At 39.5% G+C, this 19,435-nt stretch overlaps 1 protein-coding gene across 2 annotated transcripts in view; it reads right to left on the reverse strand.

The window, feature by feature from the left end:
• slc43a3b (solute carrier family 43 member 3b) overlaps positions 1-14,641 on the reverse strand; it is a 30,608-nt gene extending 15,967 nt beyond the window's left edge. Inside the window, exons 1-3 of one of the 2 annotated variants that reach the window (XM_017716156.2) lie at positions 14,209-14,641; positions 4,417-4,655; positions 2,594-2,723 (exon numbers count right to left, since the gene is read on the reverse strand). In XM_017716156.2, the coding sequence (XP_017571645.1) occupies positions 2,594-2,723; positions 4,417-4,603 (317 nt within the window). In that variant the 5' untranslated portion in view covers positions 4,604-4,655; positions 14,209-14,641. Of the gene's footprint in view, positions 1-2,593; positions 2,724-4,416; positions 4,656-4,915; positions 5,122-14,208 lie in introns of those variants that run through there. The other variant, XM_017716157.1, reaches the window with a different exon arrangement.
• Between the last annotated feature and the right edge of the window lie 4,794 nt (positions 14,642-19,435).

Genomic DNA, 19,435 nt, shown 5'->3' on the forward strand with positions numbered 1-19,435 from the left:
TGTGGCACGGCGATGCTATAGCACCCCTCAGACTTATATGCTGACTTCTGCAGACCAACACTACAAAATATTGGTAAAACATGGTAATTTGGGATTCATCCACATTCATACTCGACAGGCAGTCACTATTCCACAGCAGAAGCCATAATTTCTAAACTTAATGCTGCACAGCGCACGATTTAGCACAGGAGTACGGAGCCGTTTGGGACTCAGTCTGGGTTTGACGCGACTTCTGATTGAAACAGGGACATTTGAAGTGTTTAAGACACTCAGGTGACTTCTTCAGACTTTTATTCTGCCGTTTTTCAGTGAATCAAACCGTAAGTACTTTAATTCAAGCCTGTGATATTAATGATGGCGATGTTTAGCATGTTTGCTATCCTTTAGCCTGTTAGCTAGATGACCAGTCTAGTTCTAGTTAAGAAAAGTTTTCAGCCCCTCGGTTTAAACAAAAAACGTGTTCTTACTTCATCAGTTTACTCGGTGCTGCAATCAGTATTAGAGTCGAAGATTGATCCATTAACAGCAGAAGGATTTTTCCAGTCGTGGTACAGTGATGCAGAGATCAGTCGCTGTGAGGCGTCGTAGCTGTTCAAACAGCTTTGAACGTGGCTCAGTCAATCAGATTTTAGGACATGAACTATCCATTTTATAAATGATGCTTTCTTAAGAGAGAACAACGTATTACTTCTTTATCAGCAGGATTTTCAATGCTGTGATGCATGCATCCATTGACAGAAGTTACTGGAGTGGTGCCTCCATAGGCCCAGAACTGCACTTGAGCAGGTGCCCAAGGGTAATGAAGCTTGAATAACATGATATCAGAAAATGCAGTTACTACACACGCTGACCATGAGGGCAATTGCACAGGCTAAGGGTCATGGCCCCATGGGGACTATCTGTGTACATGCCTAATACAGAGATGATGAAAAGTGGATGGGAGGTAACTGCTGAGAAAAAGGACCCCCTTACCATTTAGCAGTTTAATTAAGATGCAACTGTGCCTGCTTTCCTGCCCCCTCTTGCCCCTCTCTGCTCCTTAGTATCCCACTGCTTTCATTTCCTTTCTGCTTCCAGTTAAAACTGCTATTGGAGATTTGAGTTTCTTTGCTCCGAGCTACACGACGCTAAACACACAGCTGGTCTACATTAGCGAGCTTACATAGCCCAACCTGTCTCACACAGCATAAATAAACATTCCAGGGTCTACGGATTTCACATAGCAAATAAAACTCCTGAACCTTGATCACACAAATACACTGAGCCATAAATATACATTCTCCCTTTCACACATCTCAGCAAGATATTTTCTTTATCAGGTTTTCTCCCTCTCTCTGCTCTCTCAGGCACAGAGCCATTCCCAGAGATCTCCTCCCATAACTGCAATCTTGACAGCAGTGTTTTGCAAGGCCTAGGTGTGTCTGTAAATTGTGGTATGTTCAAGTTTGCTTGTACTGAGCCCAGAAAAACTCTGAAATACTCGTCATTCTTTTCCTCACAGACTGAGCAAGTAGCAAATATGATTTCAGGTATAAAACACCACAGTCATTTGCAGTGGTTTTAAAACCACAGCCACACAGTTTAAGAAAAACTGGTGGCCAGTGTTTTGAATGATCTGAAGGAATTCTCCCCAGATTCATAGGACAGACTCCGAATGCCAAAACCACTAGCTTATGAAACTGTCCATTTCCTATTATTGTTTGTAAACAGCTGAGTCAAAAGACCGCCTCCAACAGATGCACTGCAAAAAAGGAATGCTCAGTGGGTGCATACACAATTTATACACAATTTAAGTCAATATGTGCATTTCTGTCCGCCTTTGAGTTTGTTGCATTGGGTGGGAGTTGGGCTGAGGCGCAATCCCACTTCTGACACCAGTGAAGCATTCATGAAGAAGAACACAAACTGTGATTTAAGGGCGAGTACTCTGTTATTGAACAGGGCGCAAAGGAGAGCCACTGCTCAGCAATAGCTAACATGGCCAGCAAGGATGCAGGTCACTTCTAGCCACGCACTTTCTCATTGTAGACACTAATAGTGGCACTGTGTTTCCACACAGCTCAGCACAGAAAGGCATAAATAACACTGCAGCATGTGATAAGCTAATAACAACAACTTATCTACAATAAACGTCTCTCCTAAAGCAAGCAAGCCCTTCCCAAGAGCCTTTTCACATGTCTGCTTTACATGGCCATTCTGATTTTGCAACACAATGTTTGATTTTGTGTGGAAGCTGAACAAAAACGTAGAATTCTTTTAAGTCGCAGCTACTCATTGTCTCCTCAGCTGTATCCCCAGGAGGGCAATCGCCATTTCCCCACCTCAGCTCAGATACAGAGCTGTAAACAGCTAATGAATGTCAGATTATCCTACTGCCCACAGTTGTGCCTTTGTTTTGTGTTGTATTTCCCATTTTATCTGTGGTTAAGTCATTCTTTAAGAGGGTTTCCAAATGTGTGCACGTGTATAAAGGGCTAACGTGGTCGTATGTCAATTTACAGAATAATCAGTCGCTTTTTTTTGACAGATATATTTGAAATTCAGACAAACATCTAAATCTGAGAAGGCAGGAAAAAAATAATCTAGGACTCACATTCCCACAAGTCTGGTTACCCTGGTACCACAGTGGTCAAACAGGAAGCCATTTGGTAGCGTGAAGAAGTTGTTCATGAAGGAGGCGATGGTGAAGATGATGGAGAGCTGCTCATCTTGTGCACCGCAATCTAAGACACAAACACTACGTTTTATAATGCAGCTGCACAATATGTCGTTTGTTACTTGTCCCAGTATTGGTCTTTGTAATACTCATATTTGGGCACTCACTTCCAAAAAACAAATAAATTTGCCAATCTTTAGCAATATTACACCAATTTTTGGCGTTTGTAATAGTGTTAGTAATATGCTGCAAGGCATAATGGAATCACAATATTTAGCAATGTAACTAGTGATGGCATACCATACTGATAGGTACCAAAATGCTGGAGGGAAATTCTGGATTGATTATTGGAAAGAAAAAAAACAATAAATCCAATCCAGTCCAACAAATTTCACCTGAAACAGCACACGCTCACATTGTGTCGTGCTGTGTTAGCTGTGATTTTTTTATCTGGTGTAGTAGTGTTTGAGATTTGTTGTAAATTCAACTAATCTGTTTTATATGCTATTTAAATATGCTATAAACTTATTCCTACTCTCTTATAGATTACTTTAATTTATGTCTATTTTTCTATTTCTGACTAATTTATATCTGTTTTTATTCTTATTTTTATTTCTGCCTAATATATACTAAGTTTGTCCCATGTTCTGACTTGCTAGTGTAAAAGTGCTATCTATCTATCTATCTATCTATCTATCTATCTATCTATCTATCTATCTATCTATCTATCTATCTATCTATCTATGTGGTATTTAAGATGCTCATCTTCAGTGAAGATCTTCCTATAAACTAATTTTAAATTTTATTAGTTTAAAAAACTCATATTAGAAAGCTTCAATATCAATATCAATATCAGGAAAGAAAAAGTTGTATCATGCTGTCTGTCAATCTGTGCAAAAGCCAGAAACCTCCTTCCCTTCATTAAACTTCCAGTCCACAAGGCTAATCAGCACAATCTATTCATTTTTCAGGACGTTAATATGAGGAGATTAGAAATAAGATCAATTTGCATAGAAAAGGGGAAAGTTTAAAGAAAATAAGTGGGGAAAAAAGATTTTTTTTTCCAAAACTGGAGCTTGAAATATTAAAAGATGCAGAGAAATTGGGACTCATAACAACCATGCAAGACCAGGTAGACCACAGAAACTGTCATCACCATATAAACAGTACTAAAAGCTTTTATCTAAGAGAGACATGAGAAGGAGCTCCATTCTTGCTTCAGATCTGAAAACATCCACAGATGTTTCTGTGCATCCTTCCACTGTGAGAGGACAATGCAGTGCTATGTCTGAAAGGATGTGCAGCTATCAAGAAGCCTTCACTGAGAAAAGAAAATGGACAATAAGAAAATTTGCAAAGACGTTGCTGAGATTCTCGAAACAGTGGATCATCCCAGATCTCAATGTCACTGAATGTGTCTGGATTACTTGGATTGTTAAAAGCAGGAAATACAACCAACTTCTAAGACTGAACTTTGGAGATGTGGAAAAAGATCTCTTAAAAAAACTGAAAGTAAGTCTACAAAAATAGGATGGAAGCTGTAATAAAGGCAAAATAGGGACAAGCTGAATTCTGAAGAATTTCATATTTCTGCACTTCCTCTTTTTTTTCCTGACACAGAAAAATCTGAAATTTATTTACTGGCTGCTTTGATTATAAATGGTGGTCTCTGTCTTTTGCATAAACATGTGTTCCATTCGGTGCAGCTCTGTTTTACATTGCATGTAAAGAGTGTGTGTATGTGTGTGTACACAGCTTACCTTCTGTGATGGTCCCATTGACCGTCTTGTTCACACACAGGTAGCTGAAGTAGCCGTCGCTCTTGAGCACGAAGACCAGCGAGGCCCATCCGAACACGACCCCAGCGAAGCATAAACACTCCACCAAGCCTGTGACCAGTGTTAGCCAGTAGCAGACCCTCATCCCACCACCCTCACGCCCCAGCATCCTGCTCTGCTCTCCAACACTCTGCACGCTCAGACTGTCTTACTGAGAGCTCCTGTCAAAAGAAGAAAAACAAATCGTACGCACATTAAACAACAGACTGAGTTGCTGTGGTTTTGCTACATTATTTAAATTATGTAACTGCATAATAACTTTATAGTCAGTTGTATAAGTAGCATTTACTTTCAGCTTATATTGATATATCAGATTCAAATCTGCACTTTTTTTCCACTTGCTTTGGCATCAAAAACTGACAAAAACATACAACAATGACCTTTGATTAAGTTCTAACGATGATAAATTTGGTCTACTTACGAGCACAAATGTGTTGATTAATAGTTTAAATCTCCCTTGATGAAATTTCTCCCCTTGTTTTAATGAGCTACAAGTGGTAAACAGGCTAATTAATATAAATTACACCTGGATTTTGTGATCAGTGGAAATAACCGAGTATTCTGGTGATGTTCCTCACTCCTGAGTTTCTCTATCCAGCCCCTTTCATGAAGAACCTCTGCGGTGTCCTCAGCTTCCCTCCTCTATCTTTATATGGAGCTCTCCCACTCCCTCGTTCCTCCCCCCTCTCCCTCTCTCTCTAAGGACATCCCTCTGCTCCTTATCTCACAGCTTTCACTCTGTCTCTGAATGAAGAAGCAGATGAGGTTTAAAGGGGAACCTTATCTTGTCAAGCACAGAATGGAATTGAGTTTTTAAAGTAAACGATTTCAGTAAGCCTGACCTAAAAACAGAGAGCCTGTTCATAAACACACAGCACTACTCGGTGCCAGCTCAGTGTCTCTGTTTTGCATGCCCTCCAGCTGTCTAGAGAAATGATGTTAGCCAGAGGTAACTTAGCCAAATATGGGTCAAGTCTAGTCAGGCCCGCTGAAGCCACGCAGCCACAAACACCAGAGGTCTTACAGTGGTCTACTCGCCTTCAGTAAGAGCTGGGTCGTTCTGATTATATCACCACACTTTCTAAACAAACCACAGTATCAGGAAAGCAGATGGTACGTAATGGTGAAAAATCATGTTTACACAATGTTTCCCGTGTCCCAAATATAGCCAAATAGCCAAGATGTTTCTGAAATTGGCACAATATTTGGTTGATTGGGAGGTTTTGTATTTATAGTCTTTTAAAGCCGTTTATGAAAGAAAGAAAATGTACTTGAGGTTGAATGTGTCACAGCTTATATTGGGCTAAAGAATAATTTCTATATATTTCTGTATAAAAGTGTTACAGGCCTTTAAAGCAACACTAATATTCGTTTAGACTACAAGTCATCTTATCTTTAAAGGTCCAGTGGTGCTGCAGGTTTTCATTCCAATCAAGCAGCGGCACTTCTTCGATCAGTTGTTCTCAGTCTTCAAATAGTTGCCTAGTTATATGAGGTGGCTGGAAAGAAACCTGAAGCCACAGTGGCCCATTTTGGATAAGATTGGTGATCCTTGGTTTAGACTACGAGTGCACTCCAGTCCTGGAGGGCCAGTGTCCAGCACAGTTTGGTGATTTAACACTCCAGAGTCAACTCATCTGATCATTGACAGATTTAGTGGGTATGTTTGAGTATGGGAAAGTATCAAACTGGCCTGGACACCGGCCATCCAGGACCAGAGCTGTGGAACCCCAGTTTGGACCGTCAAGTACATAAGAAAAGCGAAATACACTCTCAGAAATAAAGGTCCTAAAATGTTGCTGGAGTGATGCCCCTCTCATTACTAGACTGGTACCCCCAAAGGTACATCGTCAGCAACTTTAGTTAGGAAACATCGGTCCCACGTTATATTAAGTGTCTCTAATAACTGTGTAGTTACATGTGAACAACATAGGCCACAACAATGTAACTACTAATGATTTAGTCACCGTCACAGAAGTACACCTTATGTAATTACACAGTTGATATATAGGTACAGTGCAATTACAGTGTTAATTATAGAATGGCAATTAATGTGATGTGATTAGAATACCTTGTTACAGCACAGTTATTCCACAGTAATAATGTAAAACAAATGTAAAAAAAAAACTTCATCAAAAATATACACTACAATTTGAAGGTTGATTAACACTGTTTGACTGTGTAGGTCTGTTTTTGACTATTAGGGCTTAAAGTATACCATTGGACAGGCGTGTCCAATCTTTCCAGCAAAGGGTCACCTTGTGTAGTCACTCCACCTTTTGTGGGTAAGACTGGACACACCTGCAATAGGAAGTTGCTTCCGTCTGCAATCATCCAGAAGGGGGCGCTCATGCTGGTTTCACTCGCTAATAAAACATCAAAGGAAACTTTGCTTCCTTAAAGAACAGCAATTTAATTCTACTGTGGCTAACTTAGATGTTAGAAGAGCAGAACTAGAGCAGAAACATGACAACAGAGTTACGCAATCATGACTTCGGTGCTCAAACCAAAACCTCATCAACTCATGAAAAACACCACAGTAGCTGAAGCAGAGCACTCATATCAGTACAAGTAACTCTAAATGCACTTGAACTTATTAAGCCATGTTAATAAAAAAGCCACAATGTCAATTTTTCACCCTACATGGCCTTCATCAAGGCAACATTTCTAAATAACATCTGGTCATCAAATAACATCAAATCATTTCCAATAATCACTAATTATTTTAGTATTTTGAGTTTCTGGATAGGTTGATATTATAGATGTAATAGATTCTAACAGTGTAACAAGCATTCTGGTACCGATTTCAGATGCATTGGGTGGTCTCCTAATAGGATCTTGAGGTGTCCTACAGGAAACTAGTGGTCCCGCCCCTTGGCATATGATTGTATTTTGTTTTTACATATTATAACCTGTTCTTTCAAACCAGACTCCTCAACAAAGTTCTTGTTACATATCACACACACACACACACACACACACACACACACACACACACACACACACACACACACACACACACACATATTTTCTAAGCCTCAGGGCTGCGGGGGAGCAATGTAACATGTCCAATCAGCCTGACTTCATGTCTTTGGACTGTGGGAGGAAACCAGAGAGCCCAGAGGAAACCCACGCAGACACGGGGAGAACTCCACACAGAGAGGACCCCGGTCTTGTTACTTATCAAAAGTGCTAAAACTAAAAATTGATGTACCGGAATAGTCACTGGACAGTGTCACTGGACAGCTCCAGGAATTTTGGCCACACGTTTCAGCCTAGAAATGCACTGTAAAAAGTGGCTTGTCAGATCTACTTAAAAAAAAACTATTTTTGTGGTGACAAGTAAATTAACTAGTTTTATTCAATACAAATGAATACTTAGAAACAATGATTCTTTCAATCAAAGATGAATAAAACTAGTTCTTACTACATGACGTCATTTTTTAAAGTAGATCTGACAAGACACTTTTTGCAGTGTGGGGGCGATATGGCAAAAACTGAAATATCATAATACTTTAGGAAGTTTTCACAATAGATGATTTGCTATGCTATGTTTTTTCTGACATCTGGTAAATTGGAACAGACAAAGTAGAGCTATATATCAAAAAACTATCAAAAATCCTGAATACAATGAATTTAATTCAACATTTCACATAGTGGGCTGCACTATATTCAATTAAACAGGACTAAGTATGACTCTTATAATTGACTATATATAAATATTATTAGTCATTTATAATATTATATATTATAAATGACTAATAATTACTCTTTGTAATCAGTCATGCAGTTAGAAAGCATTGACAGTGCTCACAATAGCGTATTGTGATGTATTGTGACATCACTTATGATAATAATGATAAACATTGTCATATTGCCTATTGTCCTGTTACAGCCTCACATGGTGACTGTGTTTATGCTTGGACATTCTGAAATGAGGGAGCAATGGAGGCCTTAATATCGCTCAGTAATGAATCTGCTCACTCCGTCATCTCTTTCAGTGGCCTACATTGGCCAATGATGCATGCATTGCTATGTATTGTGGGTAATGAACGTCAGAGCCAGAGTTTACCCTCATTAATTTCATGACACTTGCCAATGTAAAATTCCACATGAGCCTTCACATCCTGGTACTGAAGACAGTTAAGCAAATTGCAAATGAATTTCCTTTTAGCTCCTTCCCAGCTCCATAAATCTCCCAACAAAATCCACTAGCATGGGTTATGCAAATGTAATAAAGGAAGAAAAACATGAGACAACAGTTGAGAATAGAAAGACCATCCTTTTCCCTGCTTGACTGGGCTTAACCGTTACGAGGTCACGACCAGGCTGACCTTCAAACAATAAAGGCAGATAAAAACAAGCTCGCTGTGTTAATGAGTACCAGGATCCACTTTCTCTTCAGCCCATTCTGAGCCAGGCACCATAATTCACCAGCATGCAGAGATATGCCAGGGAATGAAGACTGAGACAAAATAGGGAAAAAAAGGTGTATTTGAAATGTTGACCTTTTTTTAAACTACACGACAAACAGTCAGTGTAAAACCCATGACTAATGTAGCTTATAATAATATTATTATTTACTGTATTAATGCTAGTTTGTATTTATTCTTGATGTTATATACATAAAAACACACTTATATATAAATAAATAAGAGGTCCTGAAATGAACGCTAAAGTGACATAAGCCACATATAAATTAAGGTCTGTGGGTATAAATAGTGCAGATATAAACAATAGTGCAGTTAGACTGAGCTTATGGAGCAGTTAAAGTGATGGGTGTGTAACTATAGAATGAGAATGTCAGAGTTCAGTACTGGGGAGTGGGGGGTCAGGAACCTGTGTTTTGGTCCAAGTGGTTCACTTTCATTGGCTGAAACCGGACATGTTAAAATGTCAATACAATACAAATGTCGCTCCTATATGAAAATGCATAAATATCATTTAGAACTTCAACAAAAATGTTTAAAATTAACAAAAGTAACCCAGAAGGATAAGCAGCTTAAAAGGTGGATGGATGGATAATATTCTGTGTACATTTTATATAAATAAATGTATAAAACTTTTGTTAACAATAGTTTTTTTAAGTTGCTGGCCAAAAAATCTGTTAGAAACAACAATAATAATAATTAAATAACTAAATCAAAACAATGAAAAGGTTCTTTACAACAACAAAGATGTTCTGGAATATTTCAGAGTTATGAGGTACAACTAAATATGTGTTTCTGATATTGGGAACGGCTTATAAACCTAAATTTTTTTGCACTTTCATAGAGCGCTAATGCACGTACACTTCATGTCCCTATCGTCCATCTCAAAACCATTAGATATGATTTTGCTTTAATTAGAAATATGCAACAGGACTTTGGAGCGTTTGACTGCTTTAAGTGATCTGAACACGTGAACTTACATGTTACTTTGGTAGGCTTCCCCAGTTCCTCTTTGGGAGAAAAATAAACACATACTCGCTCTCTCTCTCACACACACACACACACACACACACACACACACACACACACGCGCGCGTCTAAAATTTCTTCTGCCAGTGCTGCAAGATGCTTCCACATTACTTCCTTCCTCAGGGCAGGTTTTAGTTCACGGGTAGCACAAGACAAAGTTACTCACTAATCCACGGGTTTTCAGGCTGATGCAACCGTGCTCAGAATAATCGGACCTAATCGTACTTTCACACTGCTCATCACAAGACTACTGAGAGATTTCCCTTTAAATGTGACCAACTGCGTCAAATACTGGCACCACACACACACACACACACACACCCTCTGCATGCTACACTGGATGACCAGAGAAGCTTACTCAGTGGCCGTCTGTTACAGCCGCGCTGTGTTAAGGCCGTGTGAGATCTTTCTTACCTACTGCAATACGGCTCTACAACAGTTCTCCTTACTGCAGAGACGGTACTGATCTCCTGCTGTCTGAACTGTGCTGAACCACCTCACTGTATCTCCTCTCTGATTAATACACACCGCAATATATCACACCTATTACTGTAATGACACTTTTCACTGTCCACTTTACTGTACACTACAATATTGATGCAACTCAGAGTTAGTCATGTCTATATGTGCTGTTAGGCCTCAAACCACTCAGTGCCTGCTGTCTGTAAATACAGCGAATCTCCCATACGCCATGTAAATATGTAAATAGAAATACTTTTATTCTTCATTTTATTTCTCTTGTACTTTAACTTATGTTTAGATTTATTTTCTATTTTTAAAAAAGTCATTCAGAGTGGTTCAATGCAAAGAGCTCCATTCAGAATTGTTCACAGTGCTGGTGATAGGAACCAGACGTCTTAAGAGTTTAATGCTTAAAAGCTCCCTCACATACAGTGACAACATATAATAAGTTATGAATACACTGATTGAGGCCTGAGATGGTGTTTCTTTGAGTTTTAAAAGAAGGTTTTGGTCTAAAACATACATCTTAGGGCACATGCATTGCAGTGAGGTATATCCGGGGTGTTCTGAGGAAACATGGTGCCCCAAAGGAACCTACTTTTTCCAGGTTTACTACTCTTTTACCCTCACCAACATTACATATGCATAGAACATGTATAGAAAATGTGTGCAGGCTCACTGGTCATTTTGGATAATGAATAAAATGGCTATATTTGTGCTGTAGGCATTGCAATGCCTGGTTCCTATCACCACCACTGTAAAGAAATCTACGTCAGTGAATGAGCCACTTCACATCAAACCACTTGTTTTATTTACATCTCAATGACTGAATTATGCTGAAATGTGAATCACTAGAATTCCCCTTTAAGAATCCACATGATCATAGAGTCAACATAAAGCAATATGTTCTATACTTTCAATCAAGGGTCACTAGTGGCCAAACTAGAGGCCCAATCTGACTTGTCAGCAGTTTTTAAGAGATGTTGTCACCCCTTCTCAGAAGATCATGAGGTTTGACTTCATCTTTCTTCCTCAAATTAAATTCAGGGCAATCTGAGCGCCATCACACATTTTACTAAAATAACTCAGACACATGAGCCTATAGAAAGCAGCTGTATGATTAGGACATGCACAGAGGTAAAGAGAAGGAAACAGTTGACACATGACCAGAGATTCAAATGAAACAAATGACCAGTCACCAATTCATCTCTCTTGCTGGGAAACAAAACAGGCCATCTCTTTCACAAAAAGTAACTGTACGTTGGCATTATTTAGCCTCCAAAGGTTCCAAAAGTCAGTGTTATCTCACTAGTGCAACTGTTCCACTAACTTGACAAGGTACCACTTTAGTCAAAGGTTACCCACTTTATGGACTTCAAAAGCAGAAGCATTTAAAAACAAGTTGCGTGTTTATGAACAGTTCAGGACAGTCAGGTACATAAGAAGGATATTTTGGGGCCACAGTCCAATCAAACGATCCCATTCCATGACAATGAAATTTGCTTGTCTTCTCATTATTGTTATGTCTGGAACAAGTTGATGCTCTCGAGGCCCACCACTCCGCCCAGTAGCATCAAACTTGAACATATAGTTAAGACTTTAAAATGATAAATAATTTCTAATACCTTTCATGTATATACCACTGTATATTATGTTGCAGGCTGGGAAGGATCTGTTTGAACATGGTTTCCATGGATGAGATGTATTTTGAACAGGGGGATAAACAGAAATCAGGGCCTCTGTAGTGTTGATAGAAGTTAACTTTTGAGATACAGTTGTATGCAAAAGTTTTCATGCCCCCAATCAAACTGCATGTGTTTTGGAATGGAATGTATTGCACTGTCGCCTCATGGCAAGAAGGGCCTGGGTTCAATTCCCCGGTCGGGCAACCAGAGTTCTTTCTGTGCGAAATCTGCATTTTCTCCCCGCGTCTATATGGGTTTCCTCCCACAGTCCAAAGATATGCATTCAGGCCAGTTGGAGATGCTAAATTGACCCTAGATATGACTTTTCTGTGACATAAATTGAAAAAAAAAATCTCTATATATATATATATTCATTTTGTGTGCTAGAGTGGACATGTTATGCTTAATAGACTCAAAAACAACTAATATTAAACAATTAATATTATAGTTAAATAAAAGCACAGTTTACTCCAAAGGCTGACATGATGTCACCCCCTCTTCATCATGCCACTTAATGTGACAGCACATTATATATTGTATATAGTATGTCGCTGCTGTCAGAACAAAACCTCATATCTCCACAATGGTAAATTTACAGGAGAAGCAAAAAACCTACTTTACTTTTAATGTGAGTCAATGGAACCAGACGTCTTTCCAAGTCATTTTGGGTTGTTTCTTTTAGTCCTTTCATCATAGAATTTACATGCAGTGTAAAGGGTAACAGGTATTTACAAATTATGTCAAAAACATTAAAAATGGACATACAAGGTTTTGTTCCAACAGCAGCGATATATATATATATATATATATATATATATATATATATATATATATATATATATATATATATACACAACTTAGAATGTGTTTCATTATTAACTTTACATATTGCTGTTGTCAGAAGAAAACCTCATATCTCCAAAGTGATAACTTTACCGGAGAAGGAAAAAACCTACTTTACTTTTAATGTAAGTCAATGGAACCAGACGTCTTTCCAAGTCATTTTAGTCCGTTTCTTTTTTCTGCCATTCATCATGAAATTTACACACGATGTAAAGAAGAAGAGCATTTTTAAATAATGTTTTCATTAGATTTTGTTCCGACAACACTGATATGTAGTGTAAATGTATAAACATATCTGAGCACGATTTGATGTTACAACTTGAAACTGTATCATTCGCACCATGTTAACGAGTAACATTGAATGATTACATTTAAGCTTGAAAATCACTTATTAACAGATCTTTTGTCTTATACACATGGCACCGAATGGTGTGCACTGAATCGGCACTCTTTTCTTGGAACGACTCATATGAACACGTGTGCCTAAAGAAAGTAGATAAATAAGAATGATATTATAAACTTGCTGGAAAAAGCCCACTAGAACAATTAGGGTTAAAAGGTCATGGGTTCGTTTACTAACTGGCTGGCTGAGTGGTCACTATTAGAGACCACAAGTTTCCTGACACCTTTAGATCCCATTGGGAAACCATCAAATGCTTCTGGAATCAGTCCCAGATCACCATTAAGATCCTTTACACTGTGATGTCAACCCAGGAGGAAATGTCTTTACCGACTACTGGACATCACAGAAACTTTGTATGGCTTCTATGACTTTTTAGAAAGGAACAACAACAACAACAACAACAACAATAATAATAATAATAATGATAATGATAATAATAATAGCTGGCATGGCCAAAATATCTACCCTTTTCATGAAACACTGCTGTCCATATGCTTAGATCTCCCACTGAATAGCTGAGCATATGGCGAGCACTGATCGCTATTAATGACGCTAAACTGCGCCGTCATAAAGAATTGGCAGAAATTGCGTCAATGTAGCTTAATTGAAGGACTCGTCAGGGTCAGAAACTCCAGCATAAAGCAGGAAAAGGCTCAGGCATTGCCTTTAACACACGACTACACGTCTGGACCTCTCCTTACAGCAGCGGAGCAGCAGGTCTCACTGCGTCCGTCTTTGGCGCTGCAGCTATTTACTTTAATGCGCTGCTCAGCCTCTGTTATTGCGGCTATTCTCAGCTATTCTCAGTCCACTGTTTGTGTGCGTTAGAAAGAAGAAAGGGAAGCGGTTATTTCTGACCAACCCGTGTCCAGCTGTCTGCTGTGCCAGCGGTAAAGCCTCCGGGTCCTGCTGTACTGAGAGGGAGGCTTCTCTGTCACTGCGGGCTGCCGGCGCGGATCAGCTCCTCATTCGCCCTCAGAGCTCCCGGCTCTGCTCCGCTCCCACTCCCGGCTCAGCTCGGTGTCAGACACGATTTGCTCCTCAGCTCGGAACAAGTTAAATGACCCGTTCGTTTCATGACCGTCACTGTTAATGAATGAATGTTCAACTGTCTGCTTGCTTTATAGCTCACATATAAAACACGACCGAAGCCAGATGTACGACTTCACTGAGAGCCTGCAAGTAAAAGCTTTGAAACATTATGTTCCCTTGCAATATTGTTTGCATTCTTTTTCAAACCTTTTGCATTCCACTGTATTTGCGAGGTAACACAGCATTAGCCAAAGGAACACAGAATTATTGCAATGCAAAATTATTGTGAAAGAATGCAAAATTTTTGTGAAAGAATGCAAAATTGTGAAGAAATGCAAAATTATTGTGAAAGTGCAAAATTGTGAGGAAATGCAAAATTTTTGTGAAAGAATGAAAAATTTGGAGAAAATGCAAAATTATTGTGAAAGAATGCAAAATTTTTGTGAAAGAATGCAAAATTTTGAGAAAATGCAAAATTATTGTGAAAGAATGCAAAATTTTTGTGAAAGAATGCAAAATTGTGAAGAAATGCAAAATTATTGTGAAAGTGCAAAATTGTGAGGAAATGCAAAATTTTTGTGAAAGAATGAAAAATTTTGAGAAAATGCAAAATTATTGTGAAACAATGCAAAATTGTGAGGAAATGCAAAATTATTGTGAAACAATGCAAAATTATTGTGAAACAATGCAAAATTGTGAAGAAATGCAAAATTATTGTGAAACAATGCAAAATTGTGAAGAAATGCAAAATTATTGTGAAAGAATGCAAAGTTGTGAGGAAATGTGTAACAGGACAGAATGACGCAGACGCTCGCAGATGTAGTGTAGTAGTGTAAACAGAACCCACAGTCCCAGTCAGGTCACAGGCAATGGTCAAATCTAGAAAAGACCATATACACAAAAACAAACATGACCAGGCAAAAGAGTCCAAAAGGGATCAGGTCAAAAAACAAGGCGGAGGGGTCAGAACAGTCCGAGCAGTCAGAAGTACCGCTCAGTAGCTCTGTGAGAAGAACCAACACCTCGCAATGAGACGATCTACAAGCCCGGCTTTACTGAACTAATCAAGGAAGAACAGGTGAGACCAATCAGTGCTCTGGGGAACTGGAGGCTGGTTGGAGCGAGTGTGAGAGTGAGGCTTGCGTCATGTGATCTCCCAGGGAATTCTGGGAGATCGAGTCCAAAGGGAGTCGTGACAAAATGCAAAATTATTGTAAGGGAACACAAAATTGTTGCGAGTGAATGCAAATTATTGTGAGGGAACGCAAAGCCATTACCTGTGTTTTTTACCAGTGGTCCTTTAAGGGCTCCGTAGGACTTTTTCACGCTTCACAAGCAAGTATTCAGTTACTTTCTCACCTCTTTAGATTGCAATATTTGTGCAAAAGGACAGAGACTCTGAATTCAAATGTATATTTTGACAGGACAGATGAAGTTCAGAAATGCTATGTAAATACATATCTCACTGCTTTCGGAACAAAACCTTGTATCTCCAATTTTGCCGTTTTTCTGTTTTTCGACATATTGGAAATTGTTGTTTCCCTTTATATTGCCTGTAAATTTTGTGATGAATGGATCAAAAGAAATGGCCCAAAATGACTTGGAAAAAAATCTGGTTCCATTGACTTACATTAAACGTAAAGTATGTTTTTCCCTCTCCTGTGAAGTTACCATTTTGGAGATATGAGGCTTTGTTCCAACAACTGTGTGTGTGTGTGTGTGTGTGTGTGTGTGTGTGTGTGTGTGTGTGTGTAAATATACATACGGGGCAAAAAATGTGTGTATGGGTGTATATATACGGTACTGGAGTTACAGTTACAGTTAGTGTTAATGTTAGTATAATAGCAGTCCACAGATAGAGGTAGTTTACGATAGCAGTATTGTTCCACAGTCATACATTTCCACAGTGTGTCCATATTTGGGTAAAAGTGCCAGAAGCAGTACTGCTGTAAAACACAGTATTGTGCACAAAGACCAGTGCAGAATAAGCAGTAATAAAGTGCAGTGCAGATGATACGTAGATGAACAGGGATGCATGTGGAACAGATGCATTACGGTGCAGGAAGAAGTGATCTGTGCAGCGAGGCTGGAGCCGCCTGCTGCTCACTGTACTCCTCTGTCCCTGTAGTGTTTTGTGGAGTGAGTGGGAAAAAGTTCTTCATGATAACTGACACCTTTGCCAGCATCTTCCTCTCCTTGACTATGTCTAGTATAGCCCTCAGGACTGAACCAGCCTTTTTAATGATCTTGTTCAGTCTGCTTGGGTCCTTTGCTGTAATACTGCACATAATTGCATAAAAAATGACACTTGACATCACAGACTCATAGAAAGTTTTTAGCAGCCGGCCTCTCACACCAAAGGAGCTTATCCTCCTCGGAAAGTGTTCTTGTACACCTGGACCACGTTCACTTCCCATCCCGGCTTGTTACACGTACAAACAGCCTGGTACTTGTAGGTGTTAACTATCTCAGTTTCCTCACTCCGGATGGTGACAGGAGCTGGAGGAGACATAAGGCCGGACAAGCCTCGCCAGACCTCATCAAATGTGACGTCAGCTGTAGTAACTACAGGTCTGTAGTAGTTAATGAACAATTACTGTTTATTTGCTGAGTTTCACATATTGGGGAAAAATAAAAAGTCATGCCACTTTTTAATATTGTATGTTTTTTTTTTCAGATTAATAGATAAATAGAAACTGTGCACAAAAAGGAGACATATTTAAGTTTGCTCCCTGTAGAAAATGTGTTTTCACGTAGAAAATCAACAAACCATGTTGACTGGGGGCGTTCAAACTTTTGCTTATATTTCTATGCAGTTTAAAATCACCAAATCTTTCAGAATTCTTTAGACAAAAACATCAGTATAGCTTAATTACAACGTTAGCTAGTTTTAAATCTCCAAAAAGAGTCACATGGATAGGTGACTTGAAAATAAATCAGTTTTAATCATTATGCTTGACCAACACGGTCCTATAATGATTAATAATTGATAATTGATTAACATCCTCCTGCGAATTCAATGAAAGAAGGCACAGTGACACTTCAGCAATCAGGATGTTATGGGTTGGTTTTCCGAACAAGGATTAGACCTAGTAAAATACATTTTCCTTTCAGGTAGCTGCTTCATATGGGACTAGGCTTAAGCGCTGTCTGAGAAATTTATTTATTTATTTAAGTGACACTTATTAGTCCCACAACAGGGAAATTTCACCTCCGCAATCTAACCAATCAATGCAGTGAAACAGCACATACACAGTAGTGACCACACACACTAGAGGGCGGTGAGTACACTTGCCCGGAACGGTGGGCAGCCCTATCCGCAGCACCCAGCAGTTGGGGATTAGATGTCTTGCTCAGGAGAACCTCAGTCATGTACTGTTGGCTCAGGGGTTTGAACCAGCAACCTTCCGGTCACAAGGCTGGTACCCTAACCTCCAGCTCACGACTGCCGACCCCCCCTTCTTTATTTACTTATTTAATAATAAAATAAAATTGTATTTAAATAAAAAGAATATTTTAAATCGACCCTGTATGTTCATTTTATCTGCTGGGAAAACAGCACAACTGGCCTTCAGCAACCAGGGATTGGTGGAAACAATCAAATACTTTCTAACCCTGGAAATCCATGAAAGATCATTGTTTATGGAAGCCACTAATTTCCATCAAGTAGCCTTCTGAAGTTCATTCAAACTTCTGGTGTAACTGCCATGAAAGAGCAAATAAATGTGGTCATGAAGCAAAGGGCAATGGATTTCTGCTACAACATATGTCCAAAGGTTTGTAGACACCAGTGTAGCCAACGTTTCTCCCGAAATCAGGGGCGTTATAAGGGTATTCATTCTCCTTTGCTGCAGTAACAGCCTCTACTCTTCTGGGAAGGCTTATTAGATGCTAGAGCATTGCTGTGAGGATCTGATTGCGATCAGTCACAAGAGCATTAGTGAGCTGTTGGTTCAGGGGTGCCTGAATACCTTTGGATGGTGTATCAGTCATTGTTCAGATCCATTCTGTTCACCACTGAACACTCATTTGCTGGAAGCATTCCAACCCTTCAGTCTAAGTTAACTCTCTTCAGAGTGTGACAGGTTTTCTGATAAAGGTCAAAATAACATGTGACCATCATTTTTTCCATTTTTATAGATAACTATATGTCATACAGTGTCAGAAACCAACCGAGCAAGTTCGTTTGAGATTGCTTAATGCATTGTGGTTTAAAGAATGTGATGATTTATGTCATACAGTTTGCACAATATTAGTTGGTGGCTATGAGTTTCCATTAATTGTTAACTACATACTAAATACACAAGCATGTCTTGGTCCACTGATTGCATTTGAGATAGAGAAAAAGGTATGAATTTGACTTTTTCCTATCTTCAGCCTTAAAGTCAGTGTTAATCTGAAATCATATTGCAAGTGAAACACAGAATCAGGGACGAGCATTTTTTACTCAGTGACAGGTGGAGGTGGATATTACTGGTTAATGTACACTGATCAGGCATATCATTAAGACCACCTCCTTGTTTCTGCGCTCATTGTCCATTTTATCAGCTCCACTTACTGTATAGCTGCACTTTGCAGGTCCGGTGCAATGTGGATCGGGTGGCGGCCGAAGGCGGGGGCCTTGGCGTTCCGATCCTCGGCTTCTGAAACTGGCTCTCGGAACATGGAACGTGACCTCTCTGGCAGGGAAAGAGCCCGAGCTAGTGTATAAGCCTGAGAAATACAAACTAGATATAGTTGGGCTCACCTCAACACATGGCAGGGGCTCTGGAACAGACTCTCTCTCTTGAGGGGTTGGACTTTATTCCATTCTGGAGTTGTCTAGGGTGAGAGGTGTTGGGCAGGAGTGGGCTTACTCATAGCTCCCCGGCTCAGAGCCTGTACGTTGGGGTTTTCTCCGGTGGACGAGAGGGTTATTTCCCTGCGCCTTCAGGTCGGAGAACTTATGCTTATGCACCGAATGGCAATGCGGAGTACTTGGACTTCTTGGAGACCCTGGATGGGGTACTGGAAAGTGGCCCCTGTGGGGACTCCATTGTCTTGCTGAGTGACTTCAG

This window comes from Pygocentrus nattereri, chromosome 8, assembly GCF_015220715.1.
Source record: "Pygocentrus nattereri isolate fPygNat1 chromosome 8, fPygNat1.pri, whole genome shotgun sequence".
In the NCBI taxonomy this organism is placed as follows: domain Eukaryota; kingdom Metazoa; phylum Chordata; class Actinopteri; order Characiformes; family Serrasalmidae; genus Pygocentrus; species Pygocentrus nattereri.